Source organism: Monodelphis domestica, chromosome 7, assembly GCF_027887165.1.
Source record: "Monodelphis domestica isolate mMonDom1 chromosome 7, mMonDom1.pri, whole genome shotgun sequence".
In the NCBI taxonomy this organism is placed as follows: Eukaryota; Metazoa; Chordata; class Mammalia; order Didelphimorphia; family Didelphidae; genus Monodelphis; species Monodelphis domestica.
In genome coordinates, this window is record NC_077233.1 from 127,655,859 (window position 1) to 127,669,667 (window position 13,809).

The 13,809-nt window shown below is 38.3% G+C and overlaps 1 protein-coding gene across 2 annotated transcripts in view; it reads right to left on the reverse strand.

The window, feature by feature from the left end:
• Nucleotides 1-13,809, reverse strand: part of CD274 (CD274 molecule) — a 37,537-nt gene that overhangs the window by 5,741 nt on the left and 17,987 nt on the right. For both annotated transcript variants that reach the window (XM_007499542.2, XM_007499543.2), the window contains 2 exons: nucleotides 3,739-4,020; nucleotides 620-727 (listed from right to left, as the gene is read on the reverse strand). In XM_007499542.2, coding sequence (XP_007499604.1) covers nucleotides 620-727; nucleotides 3,739-4,020 — 390 coding nt within the window. The remainder of the gene's footprint in view (nucleotides 1-619; nucleotides 728-3,738; nucleotides 4,021-13,809) is intronic.

The following is a 13,809-nucleotide window of genomic DNA, read 5'->3' on the forward strand; positions in this document are numbered from 1 at the left end:
CTATTACCCTACTCAATTTACTTCTATGTGAAATAAGGGATCTGAACTTTATCATCATCAAGAATCTTCAGATTCCTGTATCCTATGAAATAATGGATGCATTTTGTTCTTAAAAATTATACCTGGAGGCAGCAAGGTGACTCAGTGGATTGAGAGCCGGACCTAGAGATGGGAGGTCCTAGATTCAAATATGGCCTCAGACACTTCCTAGCTGTGTGATCCTGGGCAAGTCACTTAACTCTCATTGCCTAGCCCTTACTGCTCTTCTGCCTTGGAACCAATAAACAGTACTGAATCTAAGAGGGAAGGGAAAGTTTTTTTTTTTTTATAATTATACCTATTCTACCTACACAAAGATTTGGCCTTATGTGTAACAATGTGCTACACTCCCTTGAATTCTAAGCTGCAAGCAGGAAAGGTGTATCTATATCTGCTCTGTACATTCATCATATACTACACAAGTAATGCTCTTTTTACTCTCCAAAGGAGTAGCTCTTGAACAATGAAGTGAGCAAACCTGGGCAAAATCAGAGTGAGAAGAAAGAATAAGGAGAAGAAACTGAGTCCCACATCAACACGGGCTAAAAAAATAAAGTGAATTAAATTTAAAATGTAATACCATTTCTTTTTCCAGAGCAGAGAAACATCAGAATTATTCCAATGAAAATGACAGCTCCTATGATCCCAAAATAAGCTCTCCTTTTTACCTCAGATGGTTTCTTTTTCTCTGAAAATCAATTAAAAGGAAAACAGTAACTTCAGAGTCGTCACAACATCTCAAATTTGAAAATGAGCTCGGAGTCAATTGAATTCAACTTATACCAGAACAAGAATCTGCTTTACAGCATCCTTCTCAGGTGGTCATCTAGTCTTTGCCTACAGTCCTCCAGTAAACGTGAGCCACCACCTCTGGAGGTACTTTTGGACATTTCTAACTTTTTCCTTCCATGAAGCTTTTAATTCTACCCTACAGGACCAAGCAAAAGCAAATCTAGTCCTTCTTGAATGTAAAAATCTTCATCCCCCTCCCTCCTGACTAAGACTTCAGTAATCTTCCTAATTTCTTCAACAGATCCTCATATGACATGACACAAGGTCCTTTACCGTCCCAGTAACTCTCCTATAGGCATTCTTTCCTAAAATGTAGAAGCTAAAAGAGAACACGATATTCCAGTTATTTGAGGAGGGGTCATAAAATTATTACTGTCACCAAGACATCTTGATGTTTCCTTCGATAGTAAGATTCCCTTAATATACAGTCGTATGGCTTTCATTCAATTACAGAAACACTGATTCAATACCTAGTGTATGTAAGGCTCTGGGGATACAAAAATAAATAATGATATATCCTCTGTCCTCATGGAATTGGCAATTTATATGTGAGATGCGTGTCTACCAAGAAGTTTTATAGGAGGCAGAGTGTGATAAGAGCAAAGGGGAGATACAATGTGCTCTGGAAAATGAAAGTAGAGTGTGAAAGAAGTAATAGGAAATAAAAATTAAAAGAGGTTGGAGACATGCATAAGAATCCTTAAACTCCTGGCTAAGGGAATGATATTTTACCCTACAGGGTAAAGGGAGTTGCTCAGAGTTTTGCAAAGGATAGTATTAACATTTCCTTGATGTAGACACTGGAAAACTATGAAAGCACATATTAAAGATATGCCAAAGGTATATATTTTCCCCATTGCTATATTATGACATGACCTCCTTGAAGACAGAGACTGTTTTGATTTTATTTCTGTATCCTAACATCATAGATGCTTAATAAATGTTGCTAATTGATTTCCATGACATAGAGTGAGTTGTCTACCATTGAGTTCTTTGTCTTTTTCCACTGCAACAAATGGTGATATTCAATGTAAAGTCCTCTTCCATTTCCCTAAATCAGAGGAGGGTGTGGACATCCCTCACATTATTAGCAAGTAGCAACTCTTTACTTCCATGTGGAATGTTGTATTGGTTAAGAAGATGGGAGTAGGAGGCAGGTAGGTGGTTCAGTGGAAGGAGAGGCAGGCCCAGAGATGGAAGATTATGATCTCAAATCTGGACTCAGATATGTCCTACCTTTGTGACCTTGGGCAAGTCACATAGCCCAAACCACCTACCCTTACTGCTCTTTTGCATTGAAACCAATACTTAGTAACAATTGTAAGATGGAAGATAAAGGTTGTTTTTTAAATTAAAAAAAAAGATGGGAGCAATAATTAAATCAGGAAATATGTTTCAACAGGCATGAATCAAATTAATTAGCAGACCAGAACATCAGTCACCCACACTACTACTGTGGTGGTGCAGTTGCCCTTGTGGCATATATCATGGTATAGGAAATATTACAACTATTTCTGGAACATTCACTAGCCAAGAGATACAAATGCTTCAAGGTGGAGCAATACTGGCAGTGGCCACCCAGGGATGAATTGAAGGCATGAAATTTTGTAAGCTTTTTATCAGCAAGAGAACAGATGGGAGGCAGATATGGGGGTGGGGGAAAAGTGGTGGAAGGTTTTCCCAACAGGAAGGAAGGACTGCAAGATGATGAGAGGTGGAGGCTAGAGAAGGGGGGAGGAGATGAAAGAGTAAAAAGCCTTGGACAAAGATCAAAGGTGAGCCAATGGCAAGAAAGGGTGCTGCTACCATCTCCCACCATTCTTTAGCCCCTACTTCCAGCCTGGAAAAACTACACTGTTCATCAACCTCCTTATTGATAAGAGAGTATACTTTTTCTAGGGAATTAACACTGTAAGTCTGCATCAACAATCAATTCACTGGATAATGTTCATTGCCACCCAGGAGAATGTCAAGGCTTCCCTACTCTCAACAAGGGAGAGAAGTAGCATAACAGGTTGCACCAGCACAGGAAAAGCAAGATAAGACATGGCTCAGAAAGTCAGACGTTTTCAGAAACATACCTTGCATAAACTTGATACTAAATCTCTAAACTACCACACATACTAAAAGGAAGCAATGAAACTTAAAAACTGCTGATTCTGACCTTAATGTGACAGAAGAACTCAACGCTGAATTCCCCATGTTGAACAGCTCAGGAATCCTAAATCATACCTTGAGTCAGTCTATATCTCTCATTTTACAGATGAGGAAACTCAGGCCCAGGGAGGTAAGATAACTTGCATAAGGATCAGAGCTAGGACTCTAATAGAGATCCGGTGACTCCAAATTCAGTGTTTTTCCCACTATACCTTACTATGTCATACTCTTTAAACTAGGACTTAAGATTTCCATAAAACAGAGTAGAAATGGATGAGGCTAGGGGGCAGCTGGGTAGCTCAGTGGATTGAGAACCAGGTCTAGAGATGGGAGGTCCTAGATTCAAATCTGGCCTCAGCCACTTCCTAGCTGTGTGACCCTGGGCAAGTCACCTGACTCCCATTGCCTAGCCCTTACCACTTTTCTGCCTTGGAGCCAATACACAGTATTGACTCCAAGACAGAAGGTAAGGGTTTCAAAAAAAAAAAGAAAGAAAAGAAATGGATGAGGTTGCCACTTTATCCTCTTCTGGAAGTAAAGTTGCCTTCATTATAGAAGTCATGAGCTTTTCAAATCATTTCTGCAAATATTAATTCACTATAGCCTTATTTGTCATTCTAAGGGGAAGAGAAACTGGATGTATACCCCTAAAATAGGTCATCCTGGGCAGAGAAAAGGGCATTGAACTCAAGTTCAGAAGACATGAGTGCTCTCCCCTGTTGAAAGACAGTGTATCATTCTGAAGCATACCTGGGATGACAATCTCAGCTGTAGTATTTTCTCCAGTTTCCTTTACCTGAAACAAGCATTGGAAAACTTCATTTGCTGTTGCATTGATTCTGAGAGTGCTTGTCACATTGAACAGCTTTTCTTGCCCAACTGCATACTTCACGGTAGCTTTGCTACTTAGATCTTGATCCTTGCTTTTCCAGATGACTTCTGCTTTAGGGTAACCTTCCGACTGACATGTGATTTCATGTTCAGAGGTATCTGGATCCTCTTTGACCCTTTGGTTTATTTTGCTGTATGGGGCTAAGGAGTGAACAACAACAACAACAAAAATCAGTATTTTGTTCAATACACTATGATCTTGTTGAAGACAATGACTTAAAAAAAATTTTGTCTTTGTATTTATAGTACCTATGACAGTGCCTGGTACATAGTAGGTGCTTTATTATCTGGCTTATTAATTGACTTGGCCATGGAGCCACATAGTCCTGAAACAATAATGAGAGATATAAACTAAAAGGTCAAACTGTAGAGTCCACTGATATCCTTGTAATGTTGACACTCCCCCCAACTGTGTCTGGAAGGACATAGCCTAGAATTACACAAACTGTGCAAACATCATTGGAGTTTTCTGTGTCACTAGAGAAAATGGCAAGATCCCAAATCCATTGAAGTATTGATCGGTGTATAATTTTTATTTTAAAAATCATCAAGTTGATTTTTAAAATCATTTAATTGATCATTAGTTGATAAAAAATAATACTAAAGGAAGGAAGTTTCATCATTTTTAGACTGAGATCTCAGATTGGATCAGTAGATTCCAAATTTAGACTTGAAAATTTTTCCAACAATTAGAGCCAGTCAAAAGGGCCATAACAATACAATAGCATTCTATAACACTTTAGGGTTTAAAAAGCCCTTTCCAGATATTATCTTTTTTGGTCCTCACAGGAATCCTATGAGGTAGGTGTTATTATTATCTTCATTTTACAGATGAAGAAAGCAAGGCTGATAGAAGTCAAATGATTTGTTCAGGTTTATATAGTATGGTAGAGGCATGAAGAGAGAGAGGTTTTGCAGGACAAGCCAAGATGCAAGAAACAAGCTGGGGACCTGACCTGCCTGTCAATCAAGAAGAAGGTTCCAAATGGAATGTTCCCAGAAGTTGGCAGTTGGAGGATCTGGCCACAGAGAGGAGAAAGAAGCAGGATCTTGGACTTTGGATTCTGGCTCTGGCTCTGGCTCTGGCAGTTGAGGCTGGCTGAGGACCCTTGTGGGGCTGGCTTGGTTTTGGGCCTCTCTGACCAAGGGAGAAACCTCTGCTCTCTCAAAGATTTGACTGACCAACAGTTGGAGGAAAAGCCAGGCTGAAGGAGAGACTTTTTTTTTTTGGCTTTGTGGAGAAGAAAGAAGATTTTAACTGTTGTCCTCCATCCATCTCTCTGACTGTCTCTGAGTCACAGCTGTGAATTCCCACACCCTCCTATCCTCATTATAGATTAGGGAAACCCTCATCCCTCTAACCTCGGTTTCCCATCTTGTTATCTCAATAAACCCCTTACCTGAGAGAGGAAAAAGAGTACCTTTAGAGTCCAATCAGGGGGGAGGGAGGAAGCCAAAAGGCTTCCAGAAGATGGTGGTTAAGGGAGGGGTAAAAGGGGAGGAAGAGGGTAGGAAAGCATCGATATATTAGCCATTAGGGATCAATAGGCAGTCCAGAGCATTCCCCTTTAGCAGTATCCCTGTGACAATATCTCTCTCAGTGTCTCTCAAAGTACTTCTATCTCCATTGCAAATAGGCAAGTGTGTCCCCATACTTAGTAGCAGCTCTCTCTAGTCACAGTCACTAGCAACAAGTAATAGTGTCACACAGATTACCTGTTTCTATTTCAATAGGTAGTACATAGTCTGAGGTAAAATTTAAACTCAGGACTTCCTGACTCCAAGTCCAGTGCTCTATCCACTGCACCACTAGTTGCCTCTTTTGGCTACCCCTCCCTCAAGGGATAGAGGATTTTCTTGCACTGGACGCCTACAAGGGAAAGCTGGATGACCACATATATAATGTGTTGTGGTAGAGATTATTTTTTCAGGGACAGAATTAAAGAATTTGAGTTTGAGAAAATTTAAGAGTCTACCTAGTTGAATCCAATTATTATTCACTGTTTTTTAGTCATGTCTGATACTCTGTGGTCTCCTTTTGAGTTTTCTTGACAAAGACACTGGAATGATTTGCCGTTTCCTTCTCCAGGATAGCAGATTTATTATTTTTTTTAATGGATGAGTCATATCAGGCAAATGGGGTTAAGTTGCTTCTCCGGGATTACACAGCTACTAAGTGTCTGAGATCAGTTTTGAATTCAGACAGATTAATCTTCCTGACTCTTGGCCCAGTGCTCTATCCACTGTGCCACCCAGCTGCCCATTTGAATCCATTCCCAAAAAGAATTCATATAAACCATAGAGGATTGGTAGTCATATAGTCTTTACTTGAAGACATAAAACAAGAGAGACAAATTGAGTATGAATAGGGATAGATGGCCCTTGAGTGCCATGCAGTTCAGAGATTCTGTGATTCTGATTCTAGCTGAATAACTGCATTCTATAAAGTATATTGAGGTTTTTTTGGATCATATTCTAGCATCCTTGATTTCATGTATGAGTTTTTTCTCTACCAGCACAGATTGAAGCCTAAGAAGACAATTTCATCAGTTGTGAAGACCAAATTAAGAAAAACATCACTGAGTAGCAAAACCTTCTTCTTTTTTTTTTTAACCCTTACCTTCCATTCTGGAGTCAATACTGTGTATTGGTTCCAAGGCAGAAGAGAGGTAAGGGCTAGGCAATAGGGGTTAAGTGACTTGCCCAGAGTCACACAGCTGGGAAGTGTCTGAGGTGAAATAAAAGATAAACTGAAGAGAAACTACTACTTGTTGAGATAGAGACGGTAAACTGAGGGGAACCTGTTTCTTCTCCAAGACTGCTGTTCTCTGGCTTTTACTTGAGAGAGAGCTAGCTCCAGGAACTTAATCCTTCTTACTGGTAATGGAGGTAGAAATGACAAATGCTGAGGGATGCCACCAATTGTAATAAAGATGTAAACTGAATGAAACTATTACTACTTGAAATGATGAAAGGTAATCTAAGGTAACCCGTTTCTCCTTACAATGAATGTTGTTCTCTGGCTGGCTGTGTCTAGAGAGAGCTGCTACAGGGACCTGAACCTGCTTATTGGTAATGGAGATAGAACAGAGAAGTGCTGGGGGATGCCACCACACAGGAATGCTGGTACACAGAAGACTATTCTGGGGAATGCTCTAGGGTCTGCTCTGGGGTTTGCCTATTGATCCCTACTGATTGCTGATGGATCAATCTATTCCCTAATCTCCTTCCTCCCTCACTCCCTCCCTTCACCAACCTCTCTCTTTTGCCTCCCTCACCTCCTCAAATCTTCTTGAAGCCTTTGCTTCTTCCCTCCCTCCTGAGTGAATTATAAAGATACTCTAGTTGCTTTCTCAGTCAAGGGGTTTATTGGAATAACAGGATGGGAAACTGAGGTAAGAGGGATGAGGAATTTCCCTAATCTAAATGAGATAAAATTGGGGATTTGGGAAGTCACAAGTGTGACTCTTAGACAGTTGGGGAGATGGAGGACAACAGGAGTTCAAAATCTTCTTTCTTCTTCACAAATCAGCCAGATCTCTCAGCTTAACCTCAGAAAGAAACAAAGTTCAAAGTCTCTCCTTTTCTCCTGGCCAGCTCAACTCTCTTATAGACCACCAACTCAGAAGCTTCTCAGTGTCAATTTCAACTGCTCAGAGCCAGAGACAAAGTCCAAAAATCAAGTCAGCCTCACAAAAGGTCTTTCAGTCAGCTTCAAACCTCCAGGGAGAGAGAATGTCTCCCAGTAAGAGACCAAGCCTAAAAGCCCCTCCTGATCAGCTTCAATTGCTCAGAGCCAGAGAGAGACACCAAGTTCAAAAGCCCAGTTTCTCTTCTCAGTGTGGCCAGCAAAAGCCTCCAAGAAAAAAAATGACTTCCAGTCCCAGACACAGAGACCAAAAGCCCCTCCCCCTGTCAGCTCAACTGCCAACAACTGGGGACATTCCGTTGTAACCCTGGTTCTTGCATTCTTGCATCTTGGTCCACAAGTCCTGCAAAATCTCTCTCTCATGTCTCTATCACAGAGGCCAGATTTGAACCTAGGATCTCCCATCTCTAGGCCTGGCTCTCAATCCACTGAGCTACCCAGCTGCCCCTGCAAAATCTTCTAATGATGAGTCTTTCCATGTTTAATGTGGCCTGTTCTCATATGACAGATGTTCCATCTAACATTCTGTCATTGGGTCTTTATTCATAGTCTTCCCAAGTTGGTAAAACCCAACAAAATTTACAGCCCACTGGCATTGCCTATAAGAGGACACCCAAGGTCATTTCCATGCCAAAATGAGGCACTGGAGTAGGTCTTAAGTGCGGGGTTCTCCACCTCTAATATTGGTTTCCTTCCTCACATAAATAGTTTAACCACAAAAGGCCAACAGAGAATCTTAAGTGCTCATTCCATTCAGATGTCATAGGCTAAAGCTGTGCTGGAAATGCATTGAGTAGAGAGGTCTGGGAAATAAAAGAAAGGTCTGGATCCAGGCAAGAAAATGTAAAAACTTTCTCATCAGAGCCTGGAATGTTTCTGGACAAAAAATCCAAGGTTCCAGTGGAAGAAGGTAGAAATGAAGGTCCAATTTGTGACCTCATCAATAAGAACATTTAATGTAGAGATGCCTAGGAAGACATTTAAACACTTAATAGAAATATGTAAGAACAAAGGTCAAAAGATACGGACAAAAACTTTTAAAAAAGAATTAGAAATTATTAATGAGCATATAAAGAATATTTGAAATCACTCATAAGATTCATGGATGGGGGACAACTAGGTAGTTCAAAGAGAGCCAGGCCAGAAGATAGGAGGTCCTGGGTTCAAATCTAGCCTTCAACATTTCCTAACTGTGTGACTCTGGGCAAGTCACTTAACCCCAACTGCCTAGCTCTTACTGCTAGGAACTGATATTTAGCATAGATTCTAAGACAGAAGGTAAGGATTTAAAAAAAGAGAGAGAAAGGCATGGGCAGCTATGTGGCACAGTGGATAGAATGCCAGTCTTGAGGTCAGATAGTGTCCTCTTCCTAAGTTCAAATCTGGTCTCAGACAGTTGTGTGACTCTGGATAAGCCACTTAACACTATTTGCCTCAGTTTCCTCATCTGTAAAATAAGCTGGAGAAAGAAATAGCAAGCCACTTCAGTTTCTTTCCCAAGAAAACCCCAAATGAGCTAACAAAGAGTTGGACATCACTGAAATGACAACAATAAAAGTAAGAGACATACAAATTAAAAGAATCCTGAGGTTTTATTTCATACCCAGAAAATGGACAATAATGGCCAAAAGATAAGAGTAAACTCTGGAAAGCAAATGGGAACTATGCAAACTAAATTGTCTATATCTTTTGAGCTAGAAATGCCATTGTTAGGCATGTACCCCAAGTAGATTAGTGACAAGAAAGATCCTAAATAGGACAAAAGAATCTTCTATAGTTCCAAAGCTTTGAAGTCAAAGTAGATACTTATAGCCTGAGGGAATGACTAAATTAGTACATAAATGTAATAGAATATTACTTTGCTGTAGGAAACTGTGTATATGATGAAATCAGAAAAGCAAAGTTGTATGAACTGATATAAGGTAAAATCAACAAAACCAGGAAAACAATATATATAATGTACACAAATATGTAATAATAGACACAAAAATATAAATGGAAACAACAGAAAAATCAAAATTGAATGGCCACTTTACACATATAGATTAACATTAAAATCCCTTTGTACTCTCAAATTCAACAATTCTCTGATTCACAGATAAAAAATATTATGTTGTGTTCATAGCACTGCATTAATATTAAGTTAAAATACAAGGAAAAGTTTCCCCAAGGTCTTCAATTAATATGCACCTTTCGAAATGCTCCAGAAGCAGCCAAATCTCAGGTAAAATCTTGGAGAGTCAAGGGATTTAGAGCTTGAAAGGGTCTTAGAATTCTTCTGGACTATTCCCTCTCTTTTTAGAGAGAGTAAAATAGACTCAGAGAATGGGAGTGATTTGTCCAAGTTTATACTGATACTAAGGAGCCGTCAAAATTCCAAACCACGTCTTCTAACTCCAAATCAAGTGCTCTTTCCATGGCACCATCCTGTGGGTATATGTTGCATGAGGCTAGCCCTGAAATCTGCATGCACTTACCCTAAAAAGTATGTTCCCAGTTATGGCATCATCATCACCCAAGTTGACCAGTGTCAGCTGTGGTATTTATGAGCCACTTGGGTGATCTCAGGTCAGTCCCTTCCTATCTCTACACCTCAATTTTCTTTGCTGTAAAATGGGGATAGTGAATAAAATGATCTATAAGGTCACACCCCATTCTAAATCCTATGAAAATTAACCCATTGGGGAAGGAATATTTCTCTGTGTGCCAAACTGCCAATCAACATTTTTAGATTACCTTATTCAGAATAATAAAGCAATAATTAGCTCTTTGAAGGCACTTGTACTTTGTGTCATCATAAAGACTCAATATTCCTCCACTGCATGGCTATTTTTTTCTTTAACAACTTGCAAGGAGTTCAATTATAAGACATAATTATGCCCCCAGTTTCCTATGTACAACTTGGTTTTTTGCGCCACATTAGAATTTATAAGGCACTTTCCTCATCACCACCTTGTGGTGTAGGTAGTTTGGACATTACAATTCTCATTTTACAAATGAGGAACTTAAACAGTGGTTAAGCGAGTTGCCTATCGTCAAACAATTAGTGAGTGTTAGCTAATATTTGAAAATAGCTCTTCTAACTCCATCACTTTCTATCACCCTCAGAGTCAAGTATTTGAGGTAGGAAGCAAACAAATAGAACTATTACAAAGCAACCAAAGAAATTACCATAACCAACTTATTACAGAACTAGACTGGAACCAGTTTTATTTTCATTTTCGAGATATCTACACCTTAAAATCCCGTGGTAAGTAAAACTTCCCCTTATGAGTAAAGGCATGTCATCAAGTATTAGCAGTGATGGGAAGAGAATTTTGACTATATTACTGTGAAATCATTTGCATAAATATAGGTATCTATAACTCCACTTCCTTCAGTTGTAAAACTAAATCATAAAGCATTCAAATATGAATTTTAACATATCAGATGCATAATCATTTCATCTTGCCTCTCTTCTATTCAATATCTTTCCTTGCCTCCCATCTGTAAAAATAGGAATAATAATAATAGCATCTTACTCTTGGGGTTGTGAGTATCTAATGAGATAAAATTGAGATAAATGAGATAAATTTTGAGAAAGAAAAAATGAGATAAAAATTGTAAAGCATTTAGCACAATGCCTGGCACAAAGTAAATGCTATAGAAATGTTGGCTATTATTATTTCTCACCAAATAAAGCTCTAATATTCTGGCATATCATGACAATATGGCACTACTCTACCCTTTCAGATTTTTCTTATACTGCTCTTGGTTTTTGTTTTTGTTTTTGTATTAAAAACCTCACCTTCCATCTTGGAATCAATACTGTAAGGCAGAAGAGTGGTAAGGGTTAGGCAATGGGGGTTAAATAACTTGCCCAGGGTCACACAGCTGGAAAGTATCTGAGGCCAGATTTGAACCCAGGACCTTCCATCTCTGGGCCTGGCTCTCAATCCACTGAGCTACCCAGATGTCCCCGTTCTTGATTTTTTTTTTAATTACCTATAGATACAGATATGGGTTGGCAGTAATGGGATTAGAAATTACGGGTACCCCTTCCACATCACAGGGGTTAGGGGCATGGAGCTCCCATGATCTGGAAAACTTTCATAACATTTTTCAGTCTTCCCTTCATACCAGAGAGGAAGGCTGAGTTTTTTTCTTCTTTTTTCTTTATGGAGTGTTTACTGTACCATATTGTAAATGATGGGCTAAGGATTTGGTCATAAAATATATATAAGTCAGTTTTAAGTAAAAATACTAAATGAAAAAGAAAATTTAAAAATACAAAGTAAATAGAAAATTAAAAATATGAAACAAATTTGGGAAGAATAATACTGAACATACAGCATATATAACAAAAGACATTTAAAAAATAACATAACCGTATATACATTTTAGGCATTTGTGAGTTACTCAACTTTTAAAGATCTCACTACATTTCCAGCCTTTCTATGTTATCTACTGGTTTTCATGTTCTTTTTGCAGACGTTTCCTTTTTGCTTATTTTAACTTTTAAAAAGAAATTGTGTATATCTTTGGTATTTAAAGATGAAATACATTGATATTATGCAATACTACACATATATTTTTTACATTTCTTAATTTCTAAACTTTTTCTGTATCATTACTGGACTTTACATGCCATCTGAAACTTCTGCAAAACTTCTCCCAAATTCCCACTTAATTTCTTATGCTGACCTGCAATATATTGAAATCATGACAGGAAAAGTTGTGATGTAGAAGACATACCTGTACTTCCTGTAGAAAAAAAACAACTTCAGTGTCTAGTGAATTGTAAGCTCATGCGAAGTGTAACACGATTTTAAATGACTGATTTTGTTCATTCATTTAGTCAGCAATCAAAAACATACTAATTTTTGTCAGTAACTGGATTAGATACTAGATTTCAAAAACAAAAATGCAAAATAAACATCCCAGCTGTCAAGGAATTAAAATTCTATTGGAGGAAACCAACATATTTGCAGATATACACTAATATGTATAAATCATGGACCACACATGCCAGTAATGTAGTCACACACACTTGCGTGTTGGTAGTAATTACTCAAAAGAGATATTGGTTAACTGGAAGCTGAGATATGATCACACCTATGTGGACTTCAAGTCAAGATAAGTCATCAAGGACTTATTAAGCACCTACTATCTGCCATTTCCCTCCACTATTACTGCAGATCATAATCTATCTATGTTTGTCCCTCTTGTGAAGCTTCTGACCATGTCCTTCCATAAGTCAGTTTATAGGCAAACTAAAAATTATGTGACTCTTTCTTGTTGTTGTTGTTGTTTAACCTTTTGGTTCCCTAGGCAACTCTCCAAGATGACAAGTTATAGAGTAGGTAGCAACCTGCATTGGTAAAGAGAATTTCATCACCAGACCGCATTTAAAAATTCCCATCTTATAAAAATTGACAAGTTGGGGCACATTCTAAAAAGGATGACAAGAACAGTGAAATGATCTGCAACCATGCCAAAGGAAAACTAGTAGGAAGAACCAAGGATTTTAATCTGGAGAAATAAAGAATGAGGGAAAAGATAATCTTCAAATATGTGAAGGGCTGTCGAATGGAAATGATTAAATTTACTTTGGTTAATTGCAGAGTAACAAATAATACCAATAGGTGGAATTTGCAAAAAGGCAGATTTCTCTTCAACATAAAGAAAAACTTCTTTATAATTAGAATTGCCCTTCAGTACTGAAATAACTAGCTTTGGTGGGAAGAAGACTTTTTCACAACTGGAAATCTTCAAGTAGAAACTGATGATCATTTATTGTAGTCATAATAAAAAGGGTTCACCAATCATTCAATAAGTACTATTGTTAATGATTTGGAATTGAATTGGTTGAGATCATCTGCAAGGGACTTTGCAATAAAGCCAATGATTCTATGAAAGACTTACTTTAAAAATTATTTATCTTCTACCCTTTTGCTTTTCAACCTTCCTTCTCCCCAGGCTTCCATTTTCATCACTGCCAATTATAAGCTAAATTGTCAGTCCATGGTAAAGCAATAGACCCACTGTCATCTTTATTTTTACTACAAGTGTGCTACACTTGCTTTCAGACTTTCCAAATAGAAGAGCCTTTTTTGGATTTCAAAAAGTTGTGTAGACAATCAGATAAAGGTATTTTGTTAGAACTAAATAAAGATCAAAATGACAATTTTTAATATCTACGTGGATTCATGGATCCCTTGCAATAACTCTAAGGCATCCTTGAATCATATACTGACCAAGTTAGACAGGACCTCAGGGTTCAATGTCTGCCTCAATGAGAA